Source organism: Grus americana, chromosome 2 (genome assembly GCF_028858705.1).
Source record: "Grus americana isolate bGruAme1 chromosome 2, bGruAme1.mat, whole genome shotgun sequence".
NCBI classification, from domain to species: domain Eukaryota; kingdom Metazoa; phylum Chordata; class Aves; order Gruiformes; family Gruidae; genus Grus; species Grus americana.
The window spans coordinates 122,893,154-122,913,312 of NC_072853.1; the positions used below are offsets into that span (position 1 = coordinate 122,893,154).

At 38.2% G+C, this 20,159-nt stretch overlaps 1 protein-coding gene across 1 annotated transcript in view; it reads left to right on the forward strand.

Moving 5' to 3' along the window:
* Positions 1 to 20,159, forward strand: part of ZNRF2 (zinc and ring finger 2) — a 66,016-nt gene that overhangs the window by 19,991 nt on the left and 25,866 nt on the right. The window contains exon 2 of the mRNA XM_054815431.1: positions 13,829 to 13,924. Within this exon, the coding sequence (XP_054671406.1) occupies positions 13,829 to 13,924 (96 nt within the window). The remainder of the gene's footprint in view (positions 1 to 13,828; positions 13,925 to 20,159) is intronic.

Below are 20,159 nucleotides of genomic sequence, written 5' to 3' on the forward strand. Positions count from 1 at the left end.
TCATAAGACATTGAAAGTACATCTTCTGTCTACTGAAACAGAAGTCTTTTTGAGGGACTAATGCTCCTCTTAGATAAAGGAGGAGATCTAATTTGAAAGAGAAAAATGCCTATAAATGATAATTCTTTGCAGTTCTTCAAACCTGGTCTGTGAAAAGTAACAATGTGACAATTCAGTAGCCAAATACTTCGCAGTATAAAAACTTGCTTGGAGAATGGTTTGTTTAACTGAAAGTGCCTTCCAGAACTACTGTTTCTTTCACAGAATATTTTGGGAAGTTGTGATTTACTTTTTTCTTTTTTTTTTAACCTAGAATGAAAGGCTAAAATGGGAAAATAGATATAAATCTGTGCTTCTAATAATTTTGACGTTGGGTTAGTAGTAGTAGTCCTGAGTATTCTTACCTCAGGACTTCAGATGTCTAAAGTGATGGAAGATTCATAAATTATTTTGCAATGAGTGCCTTACACTTTAAAAAAGTGGGAATCGGAAGATAATTAAATCCTAGTTGTTTGAGAAGGGCTAGGTGTTGGTTATTTAACATGCATCATGGAAGGTTTTTTTTTTCTTTAAGTTGTTTGCTGTTGAAGTATGTATATAGTACACATTTGGGGTGCATCCTTCATTAGCTTGTCTCTTGTTCTAGAAGTCCACAGTTTTTTGGTGTGGGGTTTTTTTTGTTTGTTTTGTTTATATCATGGAAAGGTTTACTTAAATTCACCTTACTGGTCTTTGCCCTCTAGTTGCTGTTTTGATCCTATCATCTCTGAATTGTTTAATATGCTGCTGGCAGGCTGGCTAATACAGCAAGGTGCAGTAGGCTTCTCCACTGTACTACTGGGAAAGCTCAGAGTCCTGCTTGCTTGGGCTGGTCCCCACCAGCTGACACCCACACACAGGAAGGGGCAGCAAGAGCAAAGGAGGTAGGGCTGCCAAGAGACAGAGGGAAGGTGAAGGGATGAACATGTAAAAGAGCTGAAGAGTGCAGGCTGAAACTCTGGCATTCCTTATGCTGCCCTCAAGAGCTGTTCTAAAGAGCTTTTTTTTTCTTTCAAAACCAGATTTTTTTTCTTTTTTCTTTTTTTTTTAAAGCATCTTATTATTTGCATTTTAACTGCTCAGTTGCTATTTTTAGAGATCTGTGGTAAAGCCTTGCTCACTCATCAGGTAAGGCTCTGGTTAAGAAGGCAGCACTACATGGAAAGGCAGAGCGAATTTATGTCGTGATTTACTTTTTCTGTGACCCTTGTCTCAATGTCATTGTGGGCAAATAGCATTTTTATATAAGGTGACATGTAGAGAATTATGAGAATTGTTTGTCTTTCTGTGTACACTAGGGCAAGTTTTTTACTGCCTTTCTAAAGTGTATAACGGAGACATTGCTCCCATTGTAACCATTGCTTTTCCTTGTCTATTTTACAGTGTAAGCTCTTCAGAGGTGGGACTACCACATATATGCAAATGAGCATATTTGCAGCACTTGGCATACTGTGATCCTGATCTTATAAAGGCATTTCTGAAACAGGAATACTCTGCTCTTTAGTCAGTTGTTTAAAAAAACAAACAAAAACCAAACCAAAAAAACCCTACAAACCCCCCAACAAAACCCAACACCCCTTTGTTATTAAAATATAATTTATTAGCATGTTGCAGTTTCATGCTATCTCAGTATTCAAACTCAAGACAGTGTCTCCTTTTTTATGTGTAATGCTTACATATATCAATTGACAAATGGTGGTTTTGTCTGAACAGTGAAGAACAAAACATACATCTTCAATAGTTGCAGTTACTTTTACCTTCAGTAGCATTACAGATGAGTAAAGCAATGAGAGCATATACTTCTTTAAATAAAAGCTGCAATTGGATAAGTAAAAGCATTTGAGTTACCATGTCATTTTTCAAACTGCTGGAAAGTCAAAATATCTGTCATTTTAACTAATTTGTTCCGACTGCACATCCCTGTTAAAACTAATTTACAGTCTATGCTCCATGTGTGTATGCATGCATATGCGTGTCTTATTAGCATGATCTGGTTAGTATAAACAAGACGTTTCTCTTCTAAGATGTTTAAAATAGGTAACTAATCAAATTTATCAATAATTTGACTGATAGACCAATGCAGCAGTTGTAAACAGAGGAAAATAGACAACACTCAGTAGCGTTCTCTACAAAGGTCACTTAAAGTGTGAGTGACACGCAAAATATGTCTTAACAGTTTGTTCAAACAGTGGCATCTTAGCCATGACAAATCAAGAATTACATTGCAGACTTAGTTGCTGTGGTAGGAATGATGCGGCACGTCATTTGAAGGTTTGGTTTATGGATGATTTATGATGTTCTCTAAGGTTTTGCAGAATATGGTATGGGTGCTATGTACTCTGTCTTAATAGAAGTAAAAGACTGCAAATATAGATGAACCTGTCATGACTGGTATGTTTAAAGCATGTAAGTCAATAGCTTCATTTTTCTTCAGCTTTTACTGACAGTAGTTAAGAAAACTTGGGGGGGGGGTTATTTCTTTATGGGTTCAGCGTCTCTTTCTGAATCAATTATGCATCTTCTTTACTATTCCTCTTTTTAGGCATTTTGCATGCTTTCTTCACTATGGTACATCCCCAAATGTTATTAGAAGGTTCTGGTTTAGAAAAAGGAACTTTTGCAAAACTAGTCATTATAATATATAACTGTGTATCATTCAAACTTAAGAAACTGCTATCACATTTTATCAAAATTTTTACAGAATTAATGTTAAACACTTAAATTCTGTTAATACTGAAGGATTAAATGATCTAATTCCAGTGTACACCTTTCTGAAATTAAGTGTTTTGTAACCCTTGATCTTCTCCCCATTCTGTAAGATTTTCTTTAATTATTCTGTTAAAACTCTGGCTTCTTATGAATCTATATCCTAGTTTCTGCAATTGTCCATACACTAAGGTAAATATTTGCCAAGTTGGAAGAATAGAGAGGTTAAATACAGAGTGAAATTCTTAGTTGAATTTTCCATTTAAAAACAAAAGGCTGCTTTATGATAAGCAGAGATGTCAGTACTTTTGAAAAGTTATTCCTTAAACAAAATCCCTTTGTGTTGAGGATGAATGATATTTTTCTGGACTTTTCTACTAAGCTTAGTCCTTATTCTTAAGTCATACCTTTACCTGGGGGGGAAAAAACCCAAACCCAAATAAGCAAACACACAACCATACTTACTCTACTCTCACCAGTTTCAAGTGAATGAAAGTAAATTAATCCATAGGTTAGATGTTTCGCTGCAGAATTAAGAAATTGGTGCCCTCTGCGGAGGACTGCTACCTTGAGAGCTAAAGTGGGAAAATACAGAGTATAATAATGCAGGAAAGTCTGCTGTTGTGCTTAGGTAATAAAAATTCTTGTATATGTGACTAAAAAATGAGATGAAAAGCACAAGACGAGAAGTATGCTTTGAAGCATTTGTCCTTGACTTTCTGGAAACTGTACTTTTAATTGGTATAATTTTTCTGTTATACTGAATGATAAATGTAATTATAACTACTTTTGATATGTAATTTAATGTTGCTGTTGAAAAATGAAACATTATTATGTTTAGAATTAATATTTAAACTCCTGAGAACATCCCACATAATAATTTAACTTTTTAGTTACATATGTTCTTCCCAGTTGTAATCTTTAATATTTTGTCCTCTTTTTTGTCATTGATTGGTTTTCCCCTTTTTTCTTTGTCACTGCTACCTCTATTTCTGCAGGAACAAGTAGGTTATTGGTAAGTATTTCAACTAAATCAGACTTTACAAAGTTTTGCCTTGGTGAGGACTTCTTTTTTTTACTCTCACTTACTTTGGTGAAAACTTTGTAGACAACAGACCAATTGTCTATAAATGCTGTGCTTTCTCAGGTCTCCATTATCGCCTTGTTTGTGTAGTAGAGTAATAGTTTTCAGATTATCTGAGAGACTTTGTCTTCTGCATGCTTTCAAGCAGCATCATTATTATCTGTGCTGTCTTCTAAGATGCTGCCTTCTCCCGGGGCTTGCTCCTTTGTTCCTGTCTGCTGCGTTTCAAGTGCAGTGTTTACTTTGTCTCTCCCATTTCTTTTTTTCGTAAGACCTCGTATGCATTTTGGCCAGTTTGCTCAGAAGACTTCTCTGCGTCCGACAAGATGCGCTGTTTCACGTGTTCAGTTTAGTCATCCTTGTCAACCATTATTCAGCTGTTTTCACATCATACCTCTTCCCTTTTAACTGTCATTAAATATACTCTCAGCATGGTATAGCACCCTCTCCTCTCTTATTATCATGCTTCATGTGATTTTAATCAGATTTGTTGCATTGTACAGTACAAGCTTTGAAGATATTTACATCTGTGCATTTTCAAAAAATAGGACTTAATTCTTTCTTCTGATCTTGGAGCAAGTCTTCCTATACTTCCTTTTAAATGGTGTGATTTCTAATGGATACTTTTTCTTTAACCCTAGTATATTTTTGAAAGTAGTGACTATATTGATAGTGTGAAGAAAGGGAGGGCAGTGTAGACAAACTGGTTTCCTGTACTTAAACAACTTGTAGTTGTCTTGTCAAATTACTCAGTTACTCCAGAAGAGCCTACTTCTGGCAGTAGAACACCGTTATCCTGTCTGTCTTCCCCAACTTTCATTGTGAAATGATGAGTGGGAAGACCTTTTTCATGTGTCTGGGGAAAATATTGCTCCAGGCAATGAGAAAATTGAGGGAATAGGAAAATTAAGGAAGAAAAAAAAAATTTATAGGTTCACGAGAGACTAGGAATTAGAGAGAAGAATTCTTCCTCCTTGAACTGTGATAGGTGAGTCAAGAAGAAAAAAGCGATGGGAATATGTAATATCTCTAAAGTAAGAGTTTTAAGGCATTTCATTTGCATAAAGTTTTCAGACCTCCAAGCTGACTTGCAGCGAGTTATTTGTCATCATCTGGTAATGCAAGAACTAAGCTTGTTTGACAAGTTAATCTTGCCTGCCGTGTGTAAATAAAATACATTTGTGCCCCAAACTGTTGAACATGCTTTCTGGCTACTTGCTTTCTGAATAAGGTAGTTGATTGGGCTCTAAAATGTGTCTGACCTAGCTTAACTCTGTATTCAGACAACTTTGTTGTCCTCCACAAGATATCTCCAAAGTGGCAAGAGCCCCACTTGTGTACAGAAGCCTCTGAAATGGTGATGGGCTGGTTTCTTCCCATACTGCTGGTGTTACTCTGCCAGTGTGGCTAGAAGGGCACCTTGCTCTTATCTCCTTGCCAGAGATCTGACAATGAATGGACGTGAGAGACAGGAAAAGTTTCTTTCCTTTGTTGCCCTTGATTCAGATTTTGGGAGTCATCACACCTATATGAAAGAGAGAACGTGTGTTCCCTTGGGTTCTCCTCCCTGCCCCCCCTCCCTTGGGGAAGATGCTATGGAAATTAATGGTGTGCTTCTCGGGAAAGTCTTGTTGATAAGTAGAGGTTTTGGTCACTAGTTGAAAATATACTTCTCAAACGTAGAAAGCTAAAATCTACAATCAATCAAGTGGATTTAGGGTGTGGATGGAGCCTTTTTTACATGAAAACTGAGGCTTGCTCTTACCTTTAAATCTACCAAATGCAACTCCCAACATAAGTTTATATTCACATTTGTCTGTCTTCAGCTGCTTCTGTTCCATTGAGAAACTTGTGGTACGGATCTGTGCTGGGGGGTGACATGTCTGAAATGCAGTTAATATAGTAAGTTAAAGAGTGAATTAATAGCTTACAAGTCACTTTAAAAACTGTTCTTGTTCATGTGCTTGTCAATTTGAAAGTGCAAAGACTCTAGGAGTTTGGATGAAGGAGACTTGAGCAGTCTCTCATCTACCTTGATTACAGATCCCTATGGATGATGGGATGGGGAGCTAACACCCACCCACAAACACAAGTGGAGCTAAGAAGGTCTTCCCTTCTTCCTTTGTTGGGTGCTTGCATCGGTCTAAAATGTCACTCTTAAAAAGCTGTTCCACTAATAACAGCTGTACTTATTTTTGTATTAAGAGGTGAAATCAATCTTTCTACAGGTCTTTCCCGCCTGTAATTTCATCTTCTACTTTGCAAGATATTTTAGCATGGGCCTTTTTTCTCTCTTTTAATGGTTGTATTTATTGTTCTTTGATTTCTAAAATTGTGCAGCTGTCAATTATAATCATCATCACATGTTACTTTTACAATGGTATTAGACACCTGAAGTTGTGCAGTTGATAAAGGGTTTATTTATGAATAAGAAAATGTGTCTTGTTCAATTTCTCCTCTTCATTCTGTAGTGCATTATTTTTCAGTGATTGCTACTGAAGATCTCACTTTCCCAAGTACCAAGATGAAGGGAGATAAAGAAGTTCTGTAGTAAGATTCTGTTGTTCAGAAGTTTTTGCTTAGGAGATTAAGTATTATCCAAACATATCTTCTCTAACTATTCCATGAGCTCCTTAACTAAAATAAGTTTCAGGTTTGTTTTTATTCCCCATTTTATATATCCCCCTTTCCCACTGAGTGCGGTGGGAGCTTTAAATCAGAAAATACAACAGAAAATCCCTTGTTTCCCTCAAGGAATTCACAAGTGTGTTTACTTCAGTTTTATGGCACAAAAGTGGAGCACAAAATCCCTCTAGATTATGAGCACAAAATCAGTAAGCTCTGAGAAGAAGAAACTATTTGTGCTTATCCTGGTTCAGTTTTCTAGAAAAGACAGAGTTTGGAACTTCCGTATTGTGTTCCTTATATCTATTTGATTTCCTATTCTCTCCCAAATTGAGGGGAGTATTTCTTCATTTCTTTTCATCTCCAGAAGTCTTTCCAGATAGTGCTGTGTTCTCCCAGCTTAGGCCATTGACAGCATAAGGAAGGATGGAAACTAGAGAACTACATGTATCTTTTCAGTGAGACACTTTCTCCCTTAATAAAAAACTTCTGTACATAAAAAGGCAAAATTTCTCTGACTGTCCACTTGCATTGGGAGCTACAGCACCTAGAAATTCCCCTGTAGAGGGTTCCTAGAGAATTAGTAATGCTCTTTTTTCTTTTACCTTCTAACGTAAAGACGTTTTAAAAATGTCAGTTTTCTGTTCTTGAATTTAGTGTGAAATAATCTTCATATTCCCTTTGATGGTAAGGGTAAAGTTGCCAGGTAAGGCATTAGCTGTGTTAAAGCAATATGCTTTTGTGTACAAAGCTTCATGGTTTTAAGCTTAAGGAGTTACTCATTCTGTCTTTCCATTTCAGCTGTCTGAGGAGAAGAGAAGAGAGAATTCTGTGGCTACAGAACTCTGTTAGACCATGTAGTCTGTCTCTTCCTTCCCTCCCTTCTTCTTTCCTTCCCTCCCTTCTTCTTTCCTTCCCTCCCTTCTTCTTTCCTTCCCTCCCTTCTTCTTTCCTTCCCTCCCTTCTTCTTTCCTTCCCTCCCTTCTTCTTTCCTTCCCTCCCTTCTTCTTTCCTTCCCTCCCTTCTTCTTTCCTTCCCTCCCTTCTTTCATTTTACAAATGAGTTTACACAAGAAGGGAGTAACAGAAGTTTGACTTGACCAGGACTGTTGTTAGTTCACTGAGAGTCTGAATTATTTCCATCTATCTTTCTGCTGTTCTTAGTCCTCTACACAGTTGAATATAAAAGGAAGAAGTGGAAGAAGTAGAGGCATTTTACTTTGACTTTAAAATGTTCGTGCTATTCTGCTTTATGTTCTCATTAGCAAACTTAAAGAATATGGTCTAGGTGAAAACGTAGGTGGATGCTGAAATAGTTGGAAAAAAAATCCTGTAGCTGCTCTATGAGAGCAATTCAAATCAAGTATCACAGTGTTCTACTTTGGGTCCATTTTCAATCATCTGTTTTTGGACAGTGAGCACTTGAAAAAAGGAAATATGATGCCAAACTTGTAAGATCTGAGAGCACTATGGAGGGCAAAATTAGAGTTCATAATTGTTTTTAACATGTTAGAAAAGTGTTCATAATTGAGTAAAAAAGACATAAGAATTAGTAAATGTGAGGAGAAATAAAATATACCACTACAAAATGAGACCTGGCTAGTAACAGTTCTGCTGAAGATTTAGGGGTTGTTACGCGTCATGAGGGGAAGGAGCCAATAATCTGTTGGCTTGTTTAAAATGTACACGTACATACTGTATACACACACATAAAGGAGATATCTTTATGTATAGATCTATATATAGATATTCAACACCTAGCGTAACAGATCAATATGATAGGTAACTATTAATTTCTGCTTAGGACTTGTGAAGTCTTAGCCTGAAAGCTTTGCCCCATTCTTGGCAATGCCGTATGTTCAGGTTGAGCAAGTCCAGAGGACAGCAATAGGAGTAAAAGGTTTAGGCATCAGGGCCTGTGAGGAAAGATTAAAGTAGGAAAAAAAGACAAAGGGCACACGTTTTCCAGTGTGAACATGTTTTGTATACTGAGGACAGTTACCAACTGTTTTCCATGTCTACTGAACACATAAGAAGTAATCAACATTTTTTGTAAGTGAAGGCTGCCAGATTAGAGAAAAGGGAAGATTTTTCTAACTCTCTAGGAATAGCTGATCAGCATTGTAGGTTGTCTAGGATGGCAGTAAAATCTTTCACTAGTTGATTTTTAAGGGCGGATTAAATCCTCTAAGTACATTTAACCCAATTTCCCAATATGGGATAGACTCAGCGACCTCTTGAGGTCCTTTCTAGCATGTTTCTCTGATTATGTGAGGTCTTTTCTGTTTATTGGGGAGGGATTTGTTTTGTTATGTTGTTTTGGTTTAGCATTAATATGCAGGTTTTATTTGTGAGACAGTAATCTTGCATACCATTGTATTTACTGGATGCTGTGCTTCCAGATTGTCTATACTGATTTTTCTAAGTACCGAAAAACAAGTGCAAGTACGTAAGTAACGTTTGTCAGGCTTCTTATTGTCAAATATATTTTACAAAATCTGTGTATGCAAAGCTTTGGTTTTGCTTATGACTTCTTTACAAGCAAACCAAGATGGATTTATCCATCTTGTTTGAAAACACAAGCATACAAAAACTTAAAATACTATTATGTTAGATAGTTATTTTTAAAAGGACAGCTAGTGTCATTATACTTTTAGTTTGGTTTTGGCGATGTTCAGACTTTTTCTGCCAAAAGGTTACTCTGATCAGGCTGAGGCAGTCTTTTGTGTTGGTGCGGGTTTAATTCATGGTTATTTCTTGCTACTGCTCTTTAATACTGTCCAAAAGGATGATCCATTCTTCTGTGCAATTCTAGTGCTGCTTTAAGGTGTTTTAATTCTGTGACACTCTGCACTGTATCATCTGGAAGCTCTTAGCTCTTTTTTTTTTCCCCCACCACAAAGTAGATATTCCAGGATGAGTGCCAACGTGATTTTTCAAAAATTATAGAGGTCTAGGAGTTTGTTATTTGTTGGGTGGTTTTTGTTTGCTTCCTTATGGAGTGAACTGCAAGGTAAACAGTCTGATATTTGCAAAGCAAGGCAAACACAGTAAGATATCAATGAGGTTGAAATTGCTACGGATAGAGTGGCCACTCATCAACCTGTCCCTGTGGATAGTTTCCAAGCCTGCCAGAGATGAAAGTTATGAGTTCTGTAGATGGATGTGAGAGAAGATGGGATTTCTTGGTTAACTAGAGGTTCATTTGCAAAAGAAGGTAGTCTGAAGAAAGTGAGACATTCAAGAGAGAATGAGAGAGAGAGAATTCACCTCTGAATTTTTAAGTCCTGCTACTTATGCAGGTTTAGTTATCTCAAACTTTCTGTACCACCTTGGGATTTTCTAGTAGTTTTACTGCAACTTTCTGTTCTGCCTCTTTTCTTCTAATTGCACTTTTTTTTTCCAGGATTGTGGTTTTGTTTAAGTAATGTGTCACTTTCGGTATTGTACTTAGGATTGTGAAACTAGATGATGGGAGGTTGTAAGAATTTGTCTCTCTGCCTCTTAAATATGTGCTTGGGCAAGTCAGCTGGAAACACATGCTTGCTCAGTTTTGGTGCTCAGTTCTTTTCTGCTGTACAGAAAGAGAGTGGGCTGAGAAGTGGTTCTTCCCCTGACTTAAGTCATATCACAGGCAATGTCCTCTCTGCTATGGGAGAGGGAAGGACAGCTTTGCAGTGATATGCTGACAAGCAGTGACAACCCTAATACAAAGGTGATAGTTCCTTGTCTTGGATGAGGATAAGGGATGCTGTGAAACCAACACCTTTGTAAGAGCTGGATTTTTACCTAAAACTGTACGTTATAGAATCATAGAACAGTTTGGGTTGGAAGGGACCCTTAAAGGTCATCTAGTCCAACCCCCCTGCAATGAGCAGGGATATCTTCAACTAGATCAGGTTGCTCAGAGCCCCATCCAACCTGACCTTGAACACTTCCAGGGATGGGGCATCTACCACCTCTCTGGGCAACCTGTTCCAGTGTCTCACCACGGTGTTTGTTATCTCTTGTGCTCTCCTTGTAAAGAGAGCGAGAAAGTAGTTAATTGAGTTTCATAGTTTTTAGAGGATACTTCACCTGATGCCACCTTATCTGATGACTACTTCCACTTTGTTGTCCAAAAGTCTGTGAATGCATTGTTAATCTGCAAAACTCAGTATAACAAGTCATGTAACAATCAAGTTATTTTTGACCTGTTGCTGATTGTTAGTCATGTGAAACTTGAAGAAAGTTATCAGAGTTTTTCCTTGAGACTGGTGGTAAAAACAAACATAGGCTATAAATGTTGTTAGCCTGCTGGGCAGTGGTACAATAGAGTCTTTGTTCTTAAGGAGTACTTAATTGTAAACTGGGTCATGAAACTATTGCCTTCTGATTTGACGAAAGGTGGGAAAATACCAGCTTTTTTATTTAAGAACCTTTAACTGGCTTGTGGACAGTGTTGATTGTTCACTTATTTATATTTTTCAAATACAGTTAAAAATAAAGTAAATATTGTGTCTACAGCCAAAACAATTTGTTCTTTGGGGCTACTAAAGGAGTTGGAAATGGTAATTTCCTTCACACAAAACATACACTGTGCATCTCTTGGGGAAGATGGTGAAATCTAGGAGCTGGTTATTGCACCAGAATGTTGTGAAGTGGGATTTCATTTGTGTTTGAAAAATGTTTCAGTGGGTTTTGCGAGCTTGAGGTACTTTTTCAGCTGTAATGCTAGACTCTGGCATGCAGCTGATGCTGGTCACTGGAGAAACATCTTTTACGCAAAGATATCTTTACCAGTGGCTGCTAATTTGGTCCATAAGGCTTAGTTAAGTGTAGTGTCCTTTACTGCTTGGGTTCTTTACTGTACTGAGTGCTGAGTAGAGCTATAGCAGTTAGATATCCCTGGCTTGCTGTGGCAAGAAGATATTTGTAGTTGCTTAACTATTACCTCCAGATTCCCCTTGACACTGGACAAGCCACAATATACTATATTGTTAAAATGTGGACTTAATATATTGCTAAAATGTAGGCTGTTTACTAGGTTTAGGGGCATACCTATGGTAGACCACATTCAGCTGAATACTCCAGGTGGATAACCAGAAAGATTTTTCACAACTGTTTAAGCATGGTTTTTAGTAAAAGCATTATTTATTTATTTATTTATTTACCCAAATTCTCCCTACTGTTTTATGTGGATTTAAGTATTCCCTTGCAAGCATTCCTGGGATATGTACCTTCTTAACACTGTTAACTTTAGCAATGGTTCTAAAGACCTATTGATCGTTTTCCCTGCCCTCTGTCACTCCCAATTAGATGTGCTGATTGACCCTAGGGAATAAGCTGGAAGGGTTCTGTCCAGAAGGCAGAGGTAACCTGTTAATGGCTGTCCCGGTGCTTAACTAGCCATGAACATAATTGTTAACGTGCTGTAATGCAAACACTCCCTTCTGGCGCAGCAGGGCTCAGTCTGCAGTGTATAAGGAAGTTACGTGCTTTTTTACATCAAAATACGTTGTCAATTATGCCTTACAGAAGCACACAAATGAGAATAATGCATGGGTCTTAGTAGAGTTTGACTAGACTTAAGAGTAATCAGCTGCAACAGGCTGATAAAGGTTGAGAGAAAATCTACGATGGGTCGTTTTTTTAAGAAAACTGTAACAAAACAGTTATGGGTGGTTTTGCGCGTTTGGAGGACCGAGATACTAATTTTGGTTTTAGTCATATTGAGATGCAGCCTGGGGGAGGGAGGCTACACGGTGGCAGAGGGTCGCTGACAAAGCTTTCTACAAGTAAATTAATCCGTTCAACCTGCTTTTTTTCCAAAAGATGTGTTTGACTGTTCTACGCTTATTAACCTGCGGTTGTACCTGTTGTTTGTAAAGATGTGGGTTGTGGGAGGAGGATTAAAAATAAGGAGGGAAGAGCAGTATTTAAACTGAGGTGTAAGATTGACACAAGAAGAAATAGATATGAACCGCTTGTGACTAAAATGGGAAGAATCAGAACTGTACTTTCTCAGGAAGTGGTTTCCAGTACATGTTCAGCTGCTGCTCAGAGTTCCTCATGGGTGTTACCAGTTGTCTGCTTTGACTTGCTTCCTATTAGCTGTGCTAAAGAAATAAAAATCATTGTCTTGGTAAATGAAACACATTGCTTCTATCAAGTGCTAATGCTTCAGGTTAGTTGCTTGATCTACATCTGGATAATAATTGAAAGTAAAGATAAAAATTCTCAGGCATCACTAACTTGAAAGTGCAGCATCAAGTCACTTGTAATCCTTGGCTGACTCGGTTCATTATGAACTCCCAAGGTTAGAAGTAAAAAAGCAAGGGGCAACAAGCTACAAAATGTGGGAGCAGGCCCAGATGTGGATGTTGATGGAAGGTGCAGTGGCCATTTATACATGCCTGCATCATTACTTTTCAATGGCATCAAAGAAAAGGTTGCTCCTTCGCAGTGAGCATGGATTTAGATATTTTTGCTGTGTGTTGTCCTGTAGGTATATTCCTTAACAGCTGTTACACAGCAAGATCCCTGTTGGTGGCTTTGTGTCTCTCACTTGTGTGTTAATTTTTCAGCAGATCAAAATCAGCCAGACTTCTCTCAGACTTTTCTGTGGACCATAAAACTTGTCCAACCAATCTTGTCCTCTAACTGGGAGACTGCTGTCTTTGCTAATGACATAAATTAAAGTATTAAGCAGTTTTGTCATGGACTATTATGCAGTTGCATCACAATGCAGACTGTCTTAATTATTCTTTACCCCATATTGCCTCAGGCTGTGACCTCACTAGCTAAACAAGGTCATGCTTGGCTAGGATGAGAGAAGTCAAACAAATTCAGCGCTACAGGAAATATTAGTGATTCAGGGTGAGGGGACACCCCTGAGTTAATGTTTTCCCTGTGCCCCAGACTGGTAAAAGATGCTGCAGCTTGCATGATGAGATGTAAAACCAAGATCCTTTGTTAAAGTTTCAATGCTATTCCTAGTAAACGTGCAGATGTTATTTCAGGGCTCCTGCCTAAGTTCAGATTCCCATGGCTATGTTTTCTATACATTTCTAATTTCTGGTTTAGTAGAGTCATATTATCCTCTTGCTCCTGTCTTAAACTGTTCTTAGAGTTACTGGGAAACTGCGTTCCAGAGGTGCTGATATGTTGCAATTGGCAACAGATCAGTTTGCAGAAAGAACGGTCCATTTTGAGATCTTTTGAAATCAAGGGAATTATATTAAAGTAAGAAATGTCACGTCAAAACTGAAAAGCTGCCAGATATATATGTTTGGTTTTTTTCTTTTAATGTGTGCAGAATAGGTTTTTTGCTTGAATATACATATTTGCAATGTGGTTGAGTGTACTCACACTTACATGTTTTTATTTTCCATAGGATTCAAGTGCCCTGTATGTTCAAAATTTGTATCTTCTGATGAAATGGATTTACATCTTGTTATGTGTTTGACAAAACCAAGGATAACCTACAATGGTAAGAAAGAAGTAAGCTGATAATTATTTATTCATTTTAAACATTAGCATGATAAAAATCTTTATTTAATAAGATACTCTGGTATCTAGTTCAGTGGACTCAGAAATTATTTATGTTTTTTGCTCATAGTTTATTTTTTCAAAAACAATTCCTAAGAACTTGGGTCTTTTTTATACTGCATGCCAATATAATTTACACTGACTTGTTCTGCAAATATAAAATTATTCTTATTTGAGTGCGTTTGTTCCCTTTTTTGACTACAAGTTCAGATATTGGTTAGTGTGCATATAGTGTCCACTTGAGATGTGTAGCTTAAATGTCCTCTCATCTAACTACATCAAATGGTGAGGTAGGTCAATCAAGTCTTCTGGGGACATTATTAAGGACTGTTACTTGATGCACTGCGCATTTGCATGTTATTCAAGAAAATTACCCTTTCTTGAAGGAGCTAAAGAACTTTCTCCTTCTTCAGCTGATTGTCTATGCAATACTTCATAAGGACAGGTAGATATGTACGGCTTTGTGATTTTAGTGAGACTTGCCAACGTCAAATGAATCACCTGTGGTAGTTCTGTTTTTTCCCTACTACTAAGCTCTCCTAGGCAACCTTTGATGCAAGGCAAACAGGACTTTTGCCACTGTTGGGATCAAACCTTTCTGTCACTGTGGCTTAGGCTGACAGTCAGTTCTGTGGCAAGCACACAGAAAGGTTTCAGAAAACTAGGAATTAGAAAATCTTACTGAAATCTTGGTGCTTACTTTGGCAGAGCTGCCCTACCATCAGGAAATCTTACAGTGCCTCCTGAATGAGCTTATTGCTTACCAGTCATCAGATGTGGAATATGTGAGAACAGAGCACAATTACAAAGAAATTGTAGAGGAGGGGGTGTCGGACTCTTTTTGGAGGTGCATAGTGACAAGTTGAGAGTCAGTGGTCACAAGTTGCATCAGGGAAAAATCCAGTTCAATTAATTCAATTCATAATGAGGGTGATCAAACACAGTAGCAGGCACCTGAAGAGATTGTGTGACCTCCATCCTTGGAGATGATCAGAAATTGACTGGACAAGGTCCTGAGCAACTTAGTTGAAGTTGGTCCAGCACTGAGTCAGGGTCTGGACCAGAAGACGTCCACAAGTGCCTTCCAACATAAGTTATTTATTGTATAAATAACCTGCACTGTTATGGGCTCTTTGACCTCCTGGCACCCTTGCTGTTATGGTATCCTACATTGGACGCTTTTATTGGAACAAGTCTTGAAGGATGGTTGGGCCCACCTTATTCTGTGTCTGGATAGCGGTAATACTCGGCCTTAATTGCAAAAATAATTTGAAATCATAAACTTACAGTTGTGAAATCCATTTCAAAGCACAGCACTCAGGAAAAGTAAGTATTTTTTTTTTCTCCTGGTGTTACCACACATTTTTGAGAAGGTTGACTTCATATAACAGAGAGGCTTTGTTTCTCTTTGTTTTGCCTTTTTTAATTTAGGACTAAGCATTTTCCAAGATAAGTTGTTAGAAATCTGTGTACTGAGGGATGCTGAACATTAGGAAGAAGCAGGCTAGTCGCCCCAGTCAGGGAGGGATAATGCACATGGGATCAGTTAGGGTGGAGCAGGAGGAGGTAAGCTGGCAGAGAGCAAGCTCTGGCAGTAATCCAGCTGATGGGATGTGCACAAGTTATGAGTTGACCGACTGAAATCCTTTGCCCCTGCTGCTTCCTACACGTACATATGAGTGCACTCAGCTGACTTAACTTATTTCAAAGAAACAGCAATTAAATAATGTAGCCTCTCAGTATTGTTTGTGATGTTCATTTGTATCACAACGGCACCATGTTCAGCCTCTTCCCCCCCGCCCCGCCCCGCTTTGTTTCTCTCAACTGGCACACTGCTGGTTGGAGCTCCTTTTGGGCCTTCTTGTTACCTTTGCGCAGTCTGTTACGTTGACAAATTTCCATATAAATGAACAGAAGTAAAACCCATGAGTGGCACCTGAAGCCATTCTCTGGCTTCAAGGATAAAAGTAATTTTGCACAATGCAATATGAGTTATTACCAGCAACATGTCATTTCTCAGTTTAGGACTGTGTCTGCTGTATAGAGAGCCTCAGAAACTCATTCTAGGAAATGGCTATATAAGCTTAAAAGGAGAAAATTACTAAATTACATAGATTGGTTTGAGAGAGACACTTACTTAGAAGTATGGTCTCATTCTCTTAAACACTTACAGTGTGTATTGATCCTTGTAACTCCAGTTGGTTAGCTCCTGCAGTCATGGACTAAATCTTAAATTATAGCTTATAGCTGGTTATTTAAATTACTGCAGCACAAAGAAATTGAGGCCATGGCTTCAGAGTTGTGCAGCACTCAGTTGTTACTTTGTGGTATGATTGTGATCCTTTTCATGAGGCTAATGAAAGAATTAACTATCAGATCGGTAATTTAATGCTGCCATGATTACAGGCCCAGAATTGCGTATGAATGTCTATATGCATGCTTTTTTTTCTTCTGTATTTTGCTGTTTGCCGTGATGGGGAGATCAGTGATGGATGTGCCTTTTTGTCATAAACCGTAAGAAGGGCATCTCAAATTTTGCTTGAGAGAAGAAAAGGTGCTGCTATGAACTTTTGATATCTTCTTCCAAAATGGAAGGCATCTCTTTATGCTGTACTTTCTCATTATTATCTTGGTCTTATGTCATACATACTCAAATAGAGCCAAGTAGGCATCATTTGCTTGTGTTGGTCACTGGTGGTTTCCCAGTCCTGTTACCACTAGCAGGAAATTTTATTTTTTTTTCCTCACCGCCTTTTTTCTCTGAATTTTGTGTTGCAAGGAGTTGAAGGGAGCCTTAGACTTTGCAAGTGGTGAGATGTTTAAAAATTGAGCAGTTGGATTGAACTGTGCTTATGCCTAGTTCTGTTCTAGATGTGTTTCCTTGTGATACTGTAAATGTATTAGTTGTTCATTCTAAGAAACAACAGGGAGCAAATTACATGTATTTTGTCATTCTGAGAAGACAAACCTTCTTTCTTTTTAAATGTGAGTCGAAGGCATACAGTCTTCCCCAGAAAAACGTTATGAGACTGTTTAGTTGTGATTTGAAGTTTAAAAAAATTAATGAGTCCTCCCAGCCAATCTCTAATTGCTTTCTGAGCTACCTTTGTGCATTGCATTTGGCAGTAGGAAGTGTCAGTGAACTGCATACTCTGGCAGCTGTCTGATTTACACGTGTTTTCTGAAAGAAAGTGGTCACAAATTTGTCCCAGTTGTATGCTGCAAGGTGTGCTGATTTTCATATAAATAAATCCATACATTTTATTAGCCTTATTCTTTCAAAATCATGTGACTTGCCTGCAACAGAGATCTCATTGCTGACACAATTTGGCATGTAAAAGGAGCTCTTTTTTTCTGTGAAACTTTGTTCCAAGTATCTCTTAAACTAATTGTGGTGCTCACACATGAACCAATATCTAGGCATTTTGATACAAAAGCTGGTTAAATGAATGGAATTGTGCAAAAAACATTGTGGTGTTTGGTGTTACTGTCTTAAATAGCATTGCTTTTTTATTAATGGAATTGTGCAAAAAATATTGTGGTGTTTGGTGTTACTGTCTTAAATAGCGTTGCTTTTTTTAGCAATTAAAAACTCTCTTCATACTGTTACTTATTGAGTTGCTGAGAAGCCAGAATAGTTCCTATGCACTGGTTAGCCACAGGTTGCTAAAAGCCAGTTTTATGAAGAAAGCGGGTTACTTGCTAGTTGACAGATTTTTTTAAATTTTTTTTTTTAAATGACTGCTAAAATATTATAAAGCCATACTTATTCCTTCGACCTTCTCCAGAGTGTTAAATGAGGCCCCTTGCACCATCTCATTCAGGTTTGCCACATTGAGTTATGCAGGGAGCCTACTTAGGGTCTACGCCACGCCAGATGTTGCTTACAAGGTAGCCCTGTGTTTTGATCATGCAAGGGCATTTACTTGAGTAACAGTGATCGTGAAGCAACTTGCCTTTAACTCCCTGCTGATGATTAGACCTGTCTAGTGAAGTTTAGGTTTTGAATATAACTATTGTTAACTTTGTGTTGTTACCGTACTGATGCTTTTTTTCACTATAAAAAAAAGTTTTTACTTTTTTTCAATATAAAAATTGAGAAGACATAGGAGAGACTTGTGTCTTTAGGGACATTTAGTTTTCAATGCTTTGCAACAAATCCAACAGATTTCTCTTTAAAAGAAACCTTGCAGTTAGTTCTGAAGGAATTCTGTTTTTCATTTTTAAATTGCTTTGTTTGCTTCTCAGAACCCTTTGTAAGACTTTATTATTATTAAAGGGCCCCTCTGAGAGCTGGGACTAGCAGCCTGGCACCTGGCCAGATGGGGAAGCCAGTGACCCTGGAGAGCTGGGGAGAACCAGTCAGCTCACTAGACTGGTTGGCTGGCTCGGCAAGCCGGCCTGTCCTCTTTCAAAAGTTTTGACTGAATTAGCACATTCCTGTGGAATATTTTGGGTTTCATCAAGTCAGCACTTTGTGTTGGAACGCTGTTCTGCTGGAAACTTTTTAAGCGGGTCTCCTTAAAGCCGCTTGCTCAGGGGTGGTGCTGCTTTGACATTAGTGCTGCTTTCACTCAGACCGCTCTGCGTTTAATTCAGATGGCAATGGGTCTGGTTATTGGCCAACATATTTACTGAGGTTCATTTTAAGGGGAAAAGCTTTTGCTAGTGTAATTTCAGAGAGGGAGAATGTTGAGACATCCAGTGCGTGAGCTACTGAAGGTTTTTCTTTACTCAAGGTAGCTACTTTGCAATTATTCTTTTTAAATTACAATAAGTGAATTTTTGAGCCCTATCACAGCAAAAAGGAGCAGGGGATCAACCATCACGGATAGTAGGGATTTGTATTTATAGTTTATTCAGCTCTGTTTTGAATGGAGAGATTAGTATATGGAAAGACTATTATAGACAGAATATTGAAAATTACTGCAAAAAAATGCATGACATTTGATGTGCTCTTGCTGTCTAGCAGTGTACTTTGTCTTCTGGACTGTTTGAATCCAATGCCATGCACGGCTAGCCAAATATTCCCATGCCATCTAACAGAATTCAGAGTGACTTGGGCCACAGCAGTGCAGCTGATCTAGATTAGCAAGGACACATAGCAGGGTTTTGTCATGAAGGTATAAATATGGTGTTAATTCTAAATCAGTTTGAGATATTGGGTTAAGTTTTGCCTTGTGAGGAAAGAGAAATGCTGCTACTGCCACATGCTGAGGCCTGCATGTGAGTGTCAGGATCCTGAGCTGGAACCTTGTATGAGCAATAATCCTACTAGAGGGGTTGTCAACATCTAAATGACAGCCATAATATATGTGTTCTGATCAAAAGTACAGACTTGAAGATTGGCATGTCACCTAAAGGACTAAACAAAAATATTTTTGAAACGTTCTTTGTGAATTGGGACTGACCTAATTTTTTCTAACACAAGTTATAAGCTTTGTTGATTGGTGGCTGTTTGAACATCTTTGGGACAAGCTACTTGTGCCAGAACTTACTCAGTTTATATTGCTCCATGGAAGGGAAGAAAAATAGTGCAACTTAACCTAACACTTGGACTACCAAGATACATGATTCTGGTAGTTCCACCCCCTGCAGTGACTTGATTTCCTTGGTCACTTCTGTGCACAAAAAAAGGGAGAGCATTTTACTCAGCAGGGCTGATGCTGTCAACTGTTTTGACTGATGCACTCAAAACTTCAGTCTGGAATGAAAAGAATTGCTAACTTCAAGTTCACTTCTCTGCCAGGGCTCCTGAGATTATACCCTAAAAGACCTTGCAAAAGGGCATCTTGCCAGTCTGCCTGGAAAAGCTTAAGCCTTCCTCCTTGTCCTCATCCTTTAATAGGACTAGACTTTCAGCAAAGCACTACAAAATAATACTAATGCAAATTAGTTCTTTCTTTCCACTTTATCCGAGGTATCAACTTCTCCATAGTATTTCTCAATTTTTCCGTTTTTGGAGTTTAACAAGATTCTTGGCTCAAAGTTTCCAGCTTCTTGCTCTGCTCTGGATGGTTCTGTGCTCTGTCCTCAGGGGTGCTGGGGAGGGGGAAGAGCATATTTCATAGGGTAGTTTAACAGGACACGTAAACAGACACTTATCCTGTGCTTGCAGTTAAAACAGTGACATTTCTGTTGTTTTGATCTTGTGTACTCATGAACATCCTCCAGAG